This window comes from Anomaloglossus baeobatrachus, chromosome 11, assembly GCF_048569485.1.
Source record: "Anomaloglossus baeobatrachus isolate aAnoBae1 chromosome 11, aAnoBae1.hap1, whole genome shotgun sequence".
NCBI lineage: Eukaryota > Metazoa > Chordata > Amphibia > Anura > Aromobatidae > Anomaloglossus > Anomaloglossus baeobatrachus.
In genome coordinates this window covers 171,629,068-171,641,960 of record NC_134363.1, presented here as the reverse complement: position 1 = coordinate 171,641,960, position 12,893 = coordinate 171,629,068, and the positions used below count along the sequence as shown (strand labels likewise).

Sequence of the window (12,893 nt, the reverse complement as noted above, 5' to 3'; positions counted from 1 at the left end):
GAATCAGCCTGATAGTGCCAGTATAGCACTGGCTTTAGGTTATATAGGAAAAACCTGGTGATTGGCGTGCTTTAAGGCCTGTTTCACATATCCGTCATTTCGCCGGATTGCCGGATCCGGCACACTCCAGTACAGTGGCATCGCAGCAAGCTTTGGTCACATGACAGCATGTGACCGGAGGATGCAGCGATGCCATTATACTGTATTGCACTGTACTGGAGTGTGCCGGATGCGTGAAACGGGCCTAAAAGGGATTTTCTGGGTTTTGCAATGCAAGGATGTACAATCAGTTTCGGTACAGCCTACAAAACCTCCACATAAATCCCACATCACTCCCGGATCCCCCACAAGTCTCTTCTTCCCTCTTGGACAATGACGAGTCGCAGATGTGACATCACTGATGAGGTCACACATACGGAGGAAGCCGGATGAGGGCCCAGGGGAGGCACCAGGGTGGGATTGGCACAGGGTTATGCAGGAATTACTTCTTCCCCAAGGACTTTTTTTTTCCCCTCTTAAGAATTGCAATATCTGGACAACCCCTTTAAGCTCGTCGCACTGGTGTCAAGTGGGGATACTCAGAGGCCAAAGTCAAAATCAGCAAATTGGGTCTCGTTATAAAATCCAGAGCTTTGCGTCTGCGGTTCTTGCAAAGAGGTAAGGACTGACCAAGCGAACGGGCCTCGCAGACAAACGTTACCCCGGAGCTCCACCTAATATTTTTGTACTGCAGGAAGCTGGCATAATGGCCGGCTTTGTGCATACTCTATTAGATGAATTCCAGTCAATGCCTCCCTTGTTTTCTTTAGTCTGGCATGGCCTGTGAAGACAAAGACTGGGAAGCTCTCGTCCGAGCTCGCTGCACCGCTGCTGAAGTCACCCCCATGGCAAAACAGGAAAACAAGCTTATAGCTTCCACCGCCGTGTCCAAAGGCGGAAAACAGACCCCATACTGTAACCTTACATAACGGGGTACAAATCGGGCACACAAGCCCACCTTATCAGAGGTCACAGCTCATTACACGCAGCTCTCCTCTAACTAAAGTCACTGTGCATGAGAAAAAAAAATAATACCCTTAGGCACGGCTAGAATGATAACATGGCTTCTCACCGCTGCCAACAGTCACAACACCCGTCTATCAAGCGAGACAATTAGTGGCATAACGACCAAAGAGCGCCGCTCTGGAGGGAAAAGTCAAACATGCTGCAGCCAATGCAGGGAATACAAACGATTAAAGAGTAAGGAAACATAAAAGAGGGGTTTTATTTGCCTTTTTAACTCCCTATAGATTGGAGAGGGTCCGGAGGCTCCAACCCATCGCTTGAAGTGACCAACTCAGGAGCGCACATCTCCTGCCCGAGCGACTGCACCTGCTGGAGTATGGCTGCCTTCAGCTTTGCAGCCGTACTCTGCTCTGATCGGAGACGTGCACTCCTATCTCTAAGGCCCCCTTCATATGTCCGTGATAAAAAGGCATGTTTTTCACGTTCCATGTTGAAGGTGCATGTTCTGCGTGTGCCATCTGTGATAACACACGGAGAAGAGGAACTTTTTATTCACCTGTTCCCAGTGCTGCTGTTGCTTCCGAGTCTGCGGTGCAGTGAATATTCATGAGCATAATGAGCAGGTCTGGAAGCAAGAGACCGCAGCGGCCGAAGACAGCAGCGGCCGAAGACAGCAGCGGCCGAAGACAGCAGCGGCCGAAGACAGCAGCGGCCGAAGACAGCAGCGGCCGAAGACAGCAGCGGCCGAAGACAGCAGCGGCCGAAGACAGCAGCGGCCGAAGACAGCAGCGGCCGAAGACAGCAGCGTGTAGAAAATCATTTTAATTCAAAGACACATGTTTTCTCTGGTATGTGTCACACGGATCACAAGTGTGTGGTCTATGTGACATCAGTACTGCCGGAGAGAAACGGACTTGTCGCAGTGTGCGCCACACGTCCGTGAGAAAACAGGGATGTGTGCGCAGACCCATTGATTTTAATGGGTCTACCTATGTCCGTGTCTCCTGTACATATGAAAACGCACTTGATACATACCGGAATCATAGAGGTGTGAAGGAGGCCTTAGGCAAGAGTCACCCTTTGTGATTCAAGACTTGAGTGAGTCTTGCATCACATCACCCGGCACGGCTGCATACTCTCCTGCCAGGAGCGGGTCGGCTGCATGTATCTCTATGTAGCTGAGACATTCCTGTCCGGAGAGTGTGCAGCCATGCCGGATGATGCGATGCGAGACTCAAGCGAGTTAGATGCGACGCACTCGCAAGTGTGACTTGGGCCTTAGGGATCACTCAAGACGTATTTCATGAGTTTGGTCAGTTGTCACTATCAGGGTTTGTGTCGAGATTCATCAATTTTTCCCGGATGAGCCAAAAAGAAAAAAAAAAGTCCCTCTATCTTTTCCTACATCTGATTTTTTTTCATGGCCCCATAGACTCTCATTACTGATTTTGACCCCTTTCTACAAAGGGGAGATGTCCTGTTTTGTCTCGGCAGCACAAAGATGGCGGCCTAGCTCATTTTATTAGCTAAGCCAGCCTCCTTCTGTCATCTGTTTATGATGGGCAAGAATCCAACTAGTGGAAACCCCAACGTCCTGCACCCCCTTACCAGCTGGTATTAAACTGAAATCAGTGACTGTTTTTGGGGCCGTGCTGCAGTGCCCTGTACCGCTGAGGTGCCACGGGAGCTGCTGTATAGGGAAGATTGAAGGGGATGAAGCGCTGCAGTGGGGCCCTTTTATTCTTGGAGATCAGATCCCCACCAAAGTGATGGGAAATACTAATGATATGGGAACAAACCCAAAATTGGAGAGTTTCATAGGGACCGAGTACAGCACAGGGCAGCAATCCTTTCCTACAGGTTATAAGCGAGAGAACCTCGAAATGTTTCATAGTAATTGATAATCCTGAAGGCTTAATGTCAAACGGGGTAATGACGGGGAACATCTGGTTGCAATAAGCCCCCCAAGTAGTTATCTCAGGAGCTGGACCGTCACAATCAAAAAGAGATGGCAAACCCATGTGCTACCATGTAGAAACCGTACAGCCGGGCGAGGACAAGGTAAGCGCCTACCCGAAAGGGTGTAGGTGGTGGCAGTACTGGCCATGGCCCACCATGACATTCCTCGACCACACACCCAGGCGGTGGAGGAAGAGGCCATTGCCAGAGACCTCCGGCAGCAGTTTATCCGCCGGAAGAACCGAATGGGTGTAGAGATGAATCGATTTGCAGGACCGTGGTCCATTGCATCTGGATAGGAGCCCTGCTTACCTGCCCCTACGTGTTTAGTTTCCTGGTATCTCTTCTGATTAGTGAGTCCTCCAAAGGCGGCGCCCTCCAAAGGCGGCGCCCTCCAAAGGCGGCGCCCTCCAAAGGCGGCGCCCTCCAAAGGCGGCGCCCTCCAAAGAAGGCGCCCTCCAAAGAAGGCGCCCTCCAAAGAAGGCGTCCTCCAAAGAAGGCGTCCTCCAAAAGTACTTATCAGAGGAGACACCGATGAGAATCAGGGCTGTGGAGTCGGAGTCGGAGTCGTGGAGTCGGAGTCGGAGCTCATTTTGGTGGAGTCGGAGTCGGTATAAAATGCACCGACTCCGACTCCTAAAATATATAATAAATTGGGGACAGGAGTGCAATGCAGAATGTGCTGAATATTTTACTAAATAATAACATTTAGTATAATGCTTATATTTAAGTGAAAAATTTATTGTAGTACAATGTGAACATCAGACATTTAATTGTTTTTATGATACAATAATCAAGATATTTGGATAGAACATAAAATATTTATTGGAATACAACTTTAGAACACAAAAAACTAATAAATTGTAAATATGTAATTATATATATATATATATATATATATATATATATATATATATATATATATATATATATATATATATATATACACACACAGTGTATATACACACACAAGATATATATGTAATCTACTGTATATTACATAGTGTATTACATATTTACAATTTATTACAGTTTTTTGTGTTCTAAAGTTGTATTCCAATAAATATATTTTATGTTCTATCCAAATATCTTGATTATCGTATCATAAAAATTATTAAATGTCTGATGTTCACATACACATATTCATGTACTACAATAAATTTTTCACCTAACTAAGCAATATATGTAGGAGTCGGAGTCGGAGCCGGAGTCGGAGTCGGAGTCGGAGCCGGAGTCGGAGTCGGTGCAAGAGAATTTGAGGAGTCGGAGTCGGAGGTTTGGCTTACCGACTCCACAGCCCTGATGAGAATGTCGCCAGAGCTCCTGCCCAGCGGCCTCGGACCACTACTGACCAAGGTCCGCCAACAAGTCATTCATCTCGAATCAGGTGCTCAAACTAAATACGTCATCAGTGTGTAACCATATTGACGAATTGATCTCTTAGACCTGATTAGGCTGGTGTACTTAATTTGAAAATCAAAATTTGCTGTATAATCTTGTGATACTTTCCCTGCCTAATATTAAAATTTCTTATTAACCCCTTTTCTTTTGAAGATTATACAGCTATTCTGACATGGATTTTCAAAGTAAGTACACCCACTTCTTCCAGTTTTAAGAGATCACTGTTCTGTTTGGGTTGTGAAATCCTCCACTTGGAATACCTCTTCTTAAATGCTGTATTTCCCAGTTTAAAAATAGTAGAAATGCAAATAGTCCGCAGTTCTCACACTTCCCTCGGACTCATGAGTTTATTCCAGGGGAAGTGGAAGCAAATAAGTGGCCGCTGATTGTTATGCCACGTGGGCCCTGCAGCCAGCGTCACGCCACCGCTGGGGAAACCTGGCCAGAAGACACGTACAATGCTATTATATTTTCTATAGGGCACTATTGCATTTAAGACAGGGTTGTCCAAGTAGTGGACAGCCCCTTTAAAAGATGGTGACCCGGCCTTAGGAAACGGATAATCGTGCCTCAAACTGAACAGGGGCCGAGCTTCGTGCTCGCCAACGGCAGCAGACGGTGTATGGAGCTGTGCTGTTCCGGCCCTGGTCACATCCGGCAGGCACCACAGCTGAAAACAGCTGATCAGTGGGGTCCGTCAGGTGTCGTATCCCACCAATATGACATTGATGATCTATCACAAGGCCAAATCAATATCACCGGGCCGGACAACCCTTTTAAATTCAGCATGCAAAGTACATCAAGGATCACGACGGGAGGTCCACATCCACACTGGATGACCGGCAGGCTGAGCCGACTTAAAGGGGTCCATCCAGATATCTAATATCGACGGCCGATTCCTAGAATGGGTCATTACTATCGGATCAGTGGGGGGGTGCAATCAGCTTTGGCGACACCTGAATGGAAATACCGTATTTTTTTGTTTTATAAGATGCACCCCAAATTTAGAGGAGCAAAATAGGGAAAAATAATTTTTGTGTTAAAATGGGGATCTGTGTTATAATCCTAGTGCGTGTTCTAATAGCCCACCAGGGGGAGTGGCTCAAGAGGGTCGGCGATGCTGCGGACTCGGAGGAGGAGGGGGGGGGAATCAGTGGACAGAGGGTTGGCGATGCTGCGGGCTCAGAGGAGAGGGTGTCACAGCTCAGGAAGGTCACAGGTGGAGGGTCGGCCATGCTGTGGGCTCGGAGGAAGGGAGAGGGTCGCGGCTCAGGAGGGTCATAGGGGCAGAGTCGGCGATACTGCGGGCTCGGAGGAGAGGGTGGTGCGGCTCAGGAGGGTCAGTGGACGGAGGGTCACCAATGCTGCAAGCTCGGGGGGGGGGGGCGCGGCTCAGGAGGGTCAGTGGATGGAGGGTCGACGATTCTGCAGGCTCGGAGGAGGGGGTGTCGCGGCCCAGCTTAGGAGGGTCACAGGAGGTAGGGTCGGCGATACTGCAGGATCAGAGGAGTCGGGGGGTCGTGGCTCAGGAGGGTCAGTGGACGGAGGGTCAGTGGACGGAGGGTCGGTGATGCTGCGGGCTCGGAGGAGAGGGTGTCGTGGCTCAGGAGGGTAACAGGTAGAGGGTCAGCCAAGCTGCGGGCTCAGAGGAAGGGAGGGGGGGTGTCGCGGCTCAAGAGGGTCATAGGAGGCAGAGTCGGCGATACTGCGGGCTCGGAGGAGAGGGTGTGCGGCTCAGGAGGGTCAGTGGATGGAGGGTCACCGATGCTTTGGGCTTGGGGGGGGTGGTTGCGGCTCAAGAGGGTAAGTGGACAGAGGGTCGTTGATGCTGCGGGCTCGGAGAAGGGGGGTGTCGCGGCTCAGGAGAGTCAGTGACACTGTGGGCTTGGGGGTATTGCGGCGGCGAGTAGCATTGATATGCTGGTGCGTTGCGGGCTCCATTGAACTGCCCGTGCTTAATGCGATGAACTTCAAGAAAATGGCTGCGGAGACAGCGTGTGCACAAATTGGCCTCCGCCGCCATTTTCTTGAAGTCCATCAAGTCAAAACGCCGGCAGTTCAATGGAGCCCGCAACGCGCCGGCAGATCAATGGAGCCCACGGCCGCAGTGATACCCCCAGGCCTGCAGTTATTGCCAACCTTCTGTCCTGTGATCCTCCACTGCAGTGACACCCTGTCCTCTGAACCCTCAGAATGGCCATCCCAGCTCCACCGCCGCCGCCCAAGTATGGCATATCTAGATTATAAAATGCACCTCCATTTTTCCCCCAGTTTTGGGGGGAGGGAATGTGTTGTATAATCCGGAAAATACTGTACTTAACAGAGCTGTTATGCGGATCATATTGAAGAAAACCGGACCCCCACTAATCTAATATTCATAACGCCAGCAACATTAGCTGCCCGGGTAACCCCTTTAAAAAGTATGGGGGTCTCTAGAGTCAATGGCAGTTATGGTTACAATGTAGCATGGCAATGTAATTTATCATCTGATGCCGTCCTATGGCACACACTGAGCTATCGAATACCGAAATAGGCTGATGCATTCGAACCAGTTTACCCCGAGCCATAGGAATGAAAGCCGGATTTATGCACGTTACCACCACATCGAAAACACGGCGACGCTTGCTTCTTCAAAACCCTCACTGAGTGACACTTCCTCTTAGGAATAGCCTGTGTTTTCCCATTTACTTCCCAAAAAATTCCGCTAGCAAAGGCCTAATTGTTCTCCGGAGATTTAAAAAAAAAAAAAAAAATAAAATTGCCATTAAAAAAATTGTTTGTCATCTATTTTTATTGCTAAATTCTGACTTTGCTGAGATCCCTCCTGTAAGAAGACCCCGGGCCGGGAAAAGCTGAGGACACGATGCGAGAGCGTTAACCACAAGCCCAGCTCAGAGCCAAAAAACAAGCTATTCAAGCCGAGAAGAATAAAGCTCCGCACGACACATGGCCGCCCGTACATAGAAAGCAAACGCCGAGCGCTAAAGGCTCCGGGACAGAAAAATGCGAGAGGTGCTTCAGGGTATTTACAACTTGTAAATATTTAGGAAGGAATCAGATGACAAATATACGTGTCCAGATCGCCGTGCAACCTGATCACGGGGCTACTGGATCCATGTCACAGGCTGCCTAAAAAGCAGAGGATCCCGGAGCTATCCTGGAAACCCGGCCGGAAGGACGGAAAAACTCCGGGGCGTCATTAAAGGGATCAAACTTAAAGGGCATCTCCATAGCCTAATAAAGGGGGGCTGATAAAAGTCACACCAAATCAATCAGCCTTTTTGCTCATTTTTTAGTAAATGCTGGGCGTTTGCAGCACTTTTCAGCCTTTGCCTTACAATAGTTTCCACTGTGGATTCTGCGGGTTGAATATCAGAAATGAAAAAACTTTTTATGTGGATGAAACTTGGCCACATTGCTGCTTGTATCATACATTGCATATTTTTTTTTTTTTTTACAAAGAGTCGACTTATTTTAAAAAAAGTGTCCAAGTTTTAAAGGGAATCTGTCAGCAGGTTTTAGCTATGAAATCAGAGCAGAATGATGTAGGGGCACAGACCCTGATTCCAGCGATGTGCCACTTAAAGTGCTTCTTGCTGTCATTTTGATACAATCCCTGTTTTCTTTACAGCAGAGTTCACAATGCTGAGCTCTGTATGACCCCAGCGCTCACACTACTGAGACAGCTTTCTGTGCACTGTACACTGTGCATAGGCAGAAAGTTGACAATCAAAAGTGGGGGAGTGGTTGGACCAAGAGGCAGGGGACACCTAGTCCTGTAGTGTAGTGATCATCTTCTTCTGATAAAACACTGATTATGCTGAAACAAAAATTAATCCAAATACATCACCTAACTGCTCATGACTTAAAAAAATCCGTCAGCAGCTTTTAGTTATGTAATCTGCAGGGACTGAGACCCTGATTCCAGTTATATCACTTAGGCGGCGCTCACATCAGCGGTACGTTGCCGCAAATCCAGATCCCGCACAAATGCGTTTCAGTTCCATTCATTTCCAATGGAATCGTGGCAAGATGCGTATGCGTGCGCCGAGCGGTCACATGTAGTGTATGGCGCATGCATCCGTATGTGACCACATCTTGTCGCGATTATAATGGAAATGAATGGAACTGAAATGCATTTGTGACGGATCCGGCTTTGCGGCAAAATACCGCTGATTTGAGCGCCGATTAAGTGACATAACTGGAATCAGGGTCTCAGTCCTTGCAGATTACATCACAAAAAGCTGCTGACAGATTCTTTTTAAGTCATGGAGCAGTTGGGTGCCGTTGTATTTGGATCATATAGGTCACATGACCTAAATGCGTATGTGACATCATCAAAGCAACTTTTGTAAACACATCACAGAACTGTGCAATGCATGCAGGGAAATGTAGTTTCAGCACTAAGTTGACGCTACTGACAAGCTTGGTGGCCATGGGATGTAAAAGAACATGACACCAGGGATGTGGATACTAGCCATGACGAGTGCCGATTTGTGAGAAAACGTTTCCTTCTACTTAGGACTCATTCACACCATTGCAAAAAAAAATAGTAAAGATAAAAAAAATGAAAAAAAATGGCAGCGTGACGTAGTTTCTTCGCTAAATCAAAAGCCTAGGGGAGTGTAAAATAAAAAAAATAAAATAAATAATAAATAGTCACATGGTGCCATAATATAGGATTTGTTGTTTACGGATACATTGTAATTCTTTAATATCGGAAACTGTAAATGGTCTGGTAACTTATTAATTGCTTCTGCTGTATATATAAAAGAATAAAAAAAAAAAAAAAAGAAGCAGCCTGGTAACTTCTGCCACCACTACAGAGAATGCACCACTAGCTGCCGGGGTCGTCTGGGCCACGGGTGCGGGGAACAATAATTGGGAAACAGGCTAAAAACAGATATGGAGCCCAATATACGCAACAGATGAGACATGAGGCAGAATTGGGCATTTACATGTGAAAGGAGAGGAACAATTGAACACACTTGAGGAACGGAGCAGCGATAAATTAATGAGAAAGAATCCTCAAAATAGAAACTTGTCTATTCTGATTCATTCGTCACTCCCACAAAATTCTAGAACCTCACAAAGAACCTCCCAAAGAAAGGCACCAAAACGCTCAACCGGCTGCACAAAGGCCCAAATTCTTACCAAATACCCAGTAATGCTGGAAATGCATCATGTACCGGGTACCAACAACTCGCAAAGTCAATGTACAGGTATGAAGAGAAGAAATGTGCTGCCAAGCAGAGCTACCGTACCGCCACACAGAGCCACTATAGAGTGCCGCCACACAGAGCCGCCACACAGAGTGCCGCCACACAGAGCCACTATAGAGTGCCGCCACACAGAGTGCCGCCACACAGAGTGCCGCCACACAGAGTGCCGCCACACAGAGTGCCGCCACACAGAGTGCCGCCACACAGAGTGCCGCCACACAGAGTGCCGCCACACAGAGTGCCGCCACACAGAGTGCCGCCACACAGTGCCCCCACACAGAGCCACTATAGAGTGCCGCCACACAGAGTGCCGCCACACAGAGCCACTATAGAGTGCCGCCACACAGAGCCACTATAGAGTGCCGCCACACAGAGTGCCGCCACACAGAGCCACTATAGAGTGCTGCCACACAGAGCCACTATAGAGCGCCGCCACACAGAGCCACTATAGAGTGCCGCCACACAGAGCCGCCACACAGAGCCACTATAGAGTGCCGCCACACAGAGCCACCACACAGAGTGCCGCCACACAGAGTGCCGCCAAGCAGAGCTACCGTACCGCCACACAGAGCCACTATAGAGTGCCGCCACACAGAGCCGCCACACAGAGCCACTATAGAGTGCCGCCACACAGAGCCACCACACAGAGCCACTATAGAGTGCCGCCACACAGAGCCACCACACAGAGCTACCGTACCGCCACACAGAGCCACTATAGAGTGCCGCCACACAGAGCCGCCAAGCAGAGCTACCGTACCGCCACACAGAGCCACTATAGAGTGCCGCCACACAGAGCCAGACGCCTGACTCGTATATGGGAGATGGACTGTATGGAGAATCAGCTGCAAATTCACCAAAAACTGATAAGTGTGACGCTCTCCTGTGTATAAGGAGCTGTTGGTGCAGTTATTGGTGGAGATCACCATTATACATGCTGTACACACAAGTACATGTGGCCTCTGTCTCAGCACTGGCGGGGCGCTGTGTGTACGGGGCACTGGCGGGGCGCTGTGTGTACGGGGCACTGGCGGGGCGCTGTGTGTACGGGGCACTGGCGGGGCGCTGTGTGTACGGGGCACTGGCGGGGCGCTGTGTGTACGGGGCACTGGCGGGGCGCTGTGTGTACGGGGCACTGGCGGGGCGCTGTGTGTACGGGGCACTGGCGGGGCGCTGTGTGTACGGGGCACTGGCGGGGCGCTGTGTGTACGGGGCACTGGCGGGGCGCTGTGTGTACGGGGCACTGGCGGGGCGCTGTGTGTACGGGGCACTGGCGGGGCGCTGTGTGTACGGGGCACTGGCGGGGCGCTGTGTGTACGGGGCACTGGCGGGGCGCTGTGTGTACGGGGCACTGGCGGGGCGCTGTGTGTACGGGGCACTGGCGGGGCGCTGTGTGTACGGGGCACTGGCGGGGCGCTGTGTGTACGGGGCACTGGCGGGGCGCTGTGTGTACGGGGCACTGGCGGGGCGCTGTGTGTACGGGGCACAGTCTTCCCCCAGGCAGGTGCGGGTGGCGGGCTCCTCTCAGGCGGAGGCGGGGGGGGGCTCCTCTCAGGCAGGGGTGGGGGGGGCTCCTCTCAGGCAGGGGTGGGGGGGGCTCCTCTCAGGCAGGGGTGGGGGGGGCTCCTCTCAGGCAGGGGTGGGGGGGGCTCCTCTCAGGCAGGGGCGGGGGGGGCTCCTCTCAGGCAGGGGCGGGGGGGGGCTCCTCTCAGGCAGGGGCGGGGGGCTCCTCTCAGGCAGGGGCGGGGGGCTCCTCTCAGGCAGGGGCGGGGGGCTCCTCTCAGGCAGGGGCGGGGGGGGGGGCTCCTCTCAGGCAGGGGCGGGGGGCTCCTCTCAGGCAGGGGCGGGTGGGGGGGCTCCTCTCAGGCAGGGGCGGGTGGGGGGGCTCCTCTCAGGCAGGGGCGGGGGGGGGGGGGGCTCCTCTCAGGCAGGGGCGGGTGGGGGGGCTCCTCACAGACGGGGCGGGTTGGTGGGCTCCTCCTCTCAAGCGGGGGCGGGTTGGTGGGCGCCTCCTCTCAAGCGGGGGCGGGTGGGGGGCTCCTCACAGGCGGGGGCGGGGGGACTCCTCTCAGGCGGGGGCGGGTGGGGGGCGGGGGCTCCGCACAGGCGGGGGCGGGGGGGCTCCTCTCAGGCTGTCCCATCCCCCCAGGATCCCCGGCTGAATTGGCCTATGGTCGGCGCCCTCTCCCGCCCCGGCTTCTCCTGCCCGTGCCCCGCTCGGCGGCTTCTCCCCGGCTCCGCTCCCTCCGGTTACCTTTGCCCGTGTGACGATGTGTGTGGCCAGCTTGACCACGGCGAAGTTGCCCTTGCCGATCGTCCTGTCTATCTCGTAGTATCCAATCCTCGCCGGGGCTGAGCGGTGCGGCGGGAGTTGGGTCCCGGTCGCCCCGGGCACTGTAGCCGCCATCTTGTGCGAGCGAGTCCCGGTCTGACCGGCGGACACCGCGGCCTGACGTCACGGGGCGGGGATTGATGACGATAGCGGTGAGGAAGGCGGGAGCTGGTGACGAAGCCAGGAGCGAGGAGGGGAGGAGCCAGCGCGGTGGGCGGGGCGAGTCACTGCCAGGTGCAGCGGGGGAGGCGGCGCTCGTCCTCACTGCTGCGGTACCGCACTGTGTGTGCGACAAACTGAGGGGGGGAATAAAAACACCACAACCATAATGTTCTCTAGAGGCCGACAGCCGCATTAACCCCTTTTTTGCTTTTTCTTTTTTTCTTCTCCTTCTTCCCAGAGCCAGCATGTTTTTCTTTTTCCGTCCACATGGACCAGTGAGGGCCTTTTTGGTCTTATTTATCATTTTACCACATATTTGACTAGAAAGCAGCAAAAATAAAATTCCAAGTGGGGTGAAATTGTGAAAAAACTGCATTTCTGAGGTGTTTTGGGGTATTGTTCTTACGGTGTACATTTTGTGGTAAAACTGACGGGGCGATGAGGTTCTCCTCATCAGTACGATTACGGCGACACCAAACATGGCCACAGTTTAGCAGGGAAAAAAACCTTTTGTGGTTGCGTCACCATTTTCCAAGACCCGTAACTTTTTTATTTTTCCGTCACTATCGCCGTACGAGGGCTTGTGGTGGTTTTTGTGGGACGAGTTGTACTTTTGAATGACACCCTTCATTTTACCATATAGTGTACTGGAAAACCGGGAAATATTCCAAGTGCAGAGAAATTGCAAAAACATTGCAATTGATCTCCCGCCCGGCCACCAGCACTGACCCACTGCCGCTGTCGCCATCACTGATCCACTGCCACTGCTACCAGCACTGATCTGCCACCGCTGCTACCAGCACTGATCTGCCACC

The 12,893-nt window shown here is 51.7% G+C and overlaps 1 protein-coding gene across 1 annotated transcript in view; it reads right to left on the bottom strand.

Annotated features, from left to right (window-relative positions):
- SIK3 (SIK family kinase 3) overlaps window positions 1-12,046 on the bottom strand; it is a 152,688-nt gene extending 140,642 nt beyond the window's left edge. Inside the window, 1 exon segment of the mRNA XM_075327829.1 lies at window positions 11,839-12,046. Within this exon segment, the coding sequence (XP_075183944.1) occupies window positions 11,839-11,991 (153 nt within the window). The 5' untranslated portion in view covers window positions 11,992-12,046.
- Window positions 12,047-12,893: the final 847 nt, after the last annotated feature.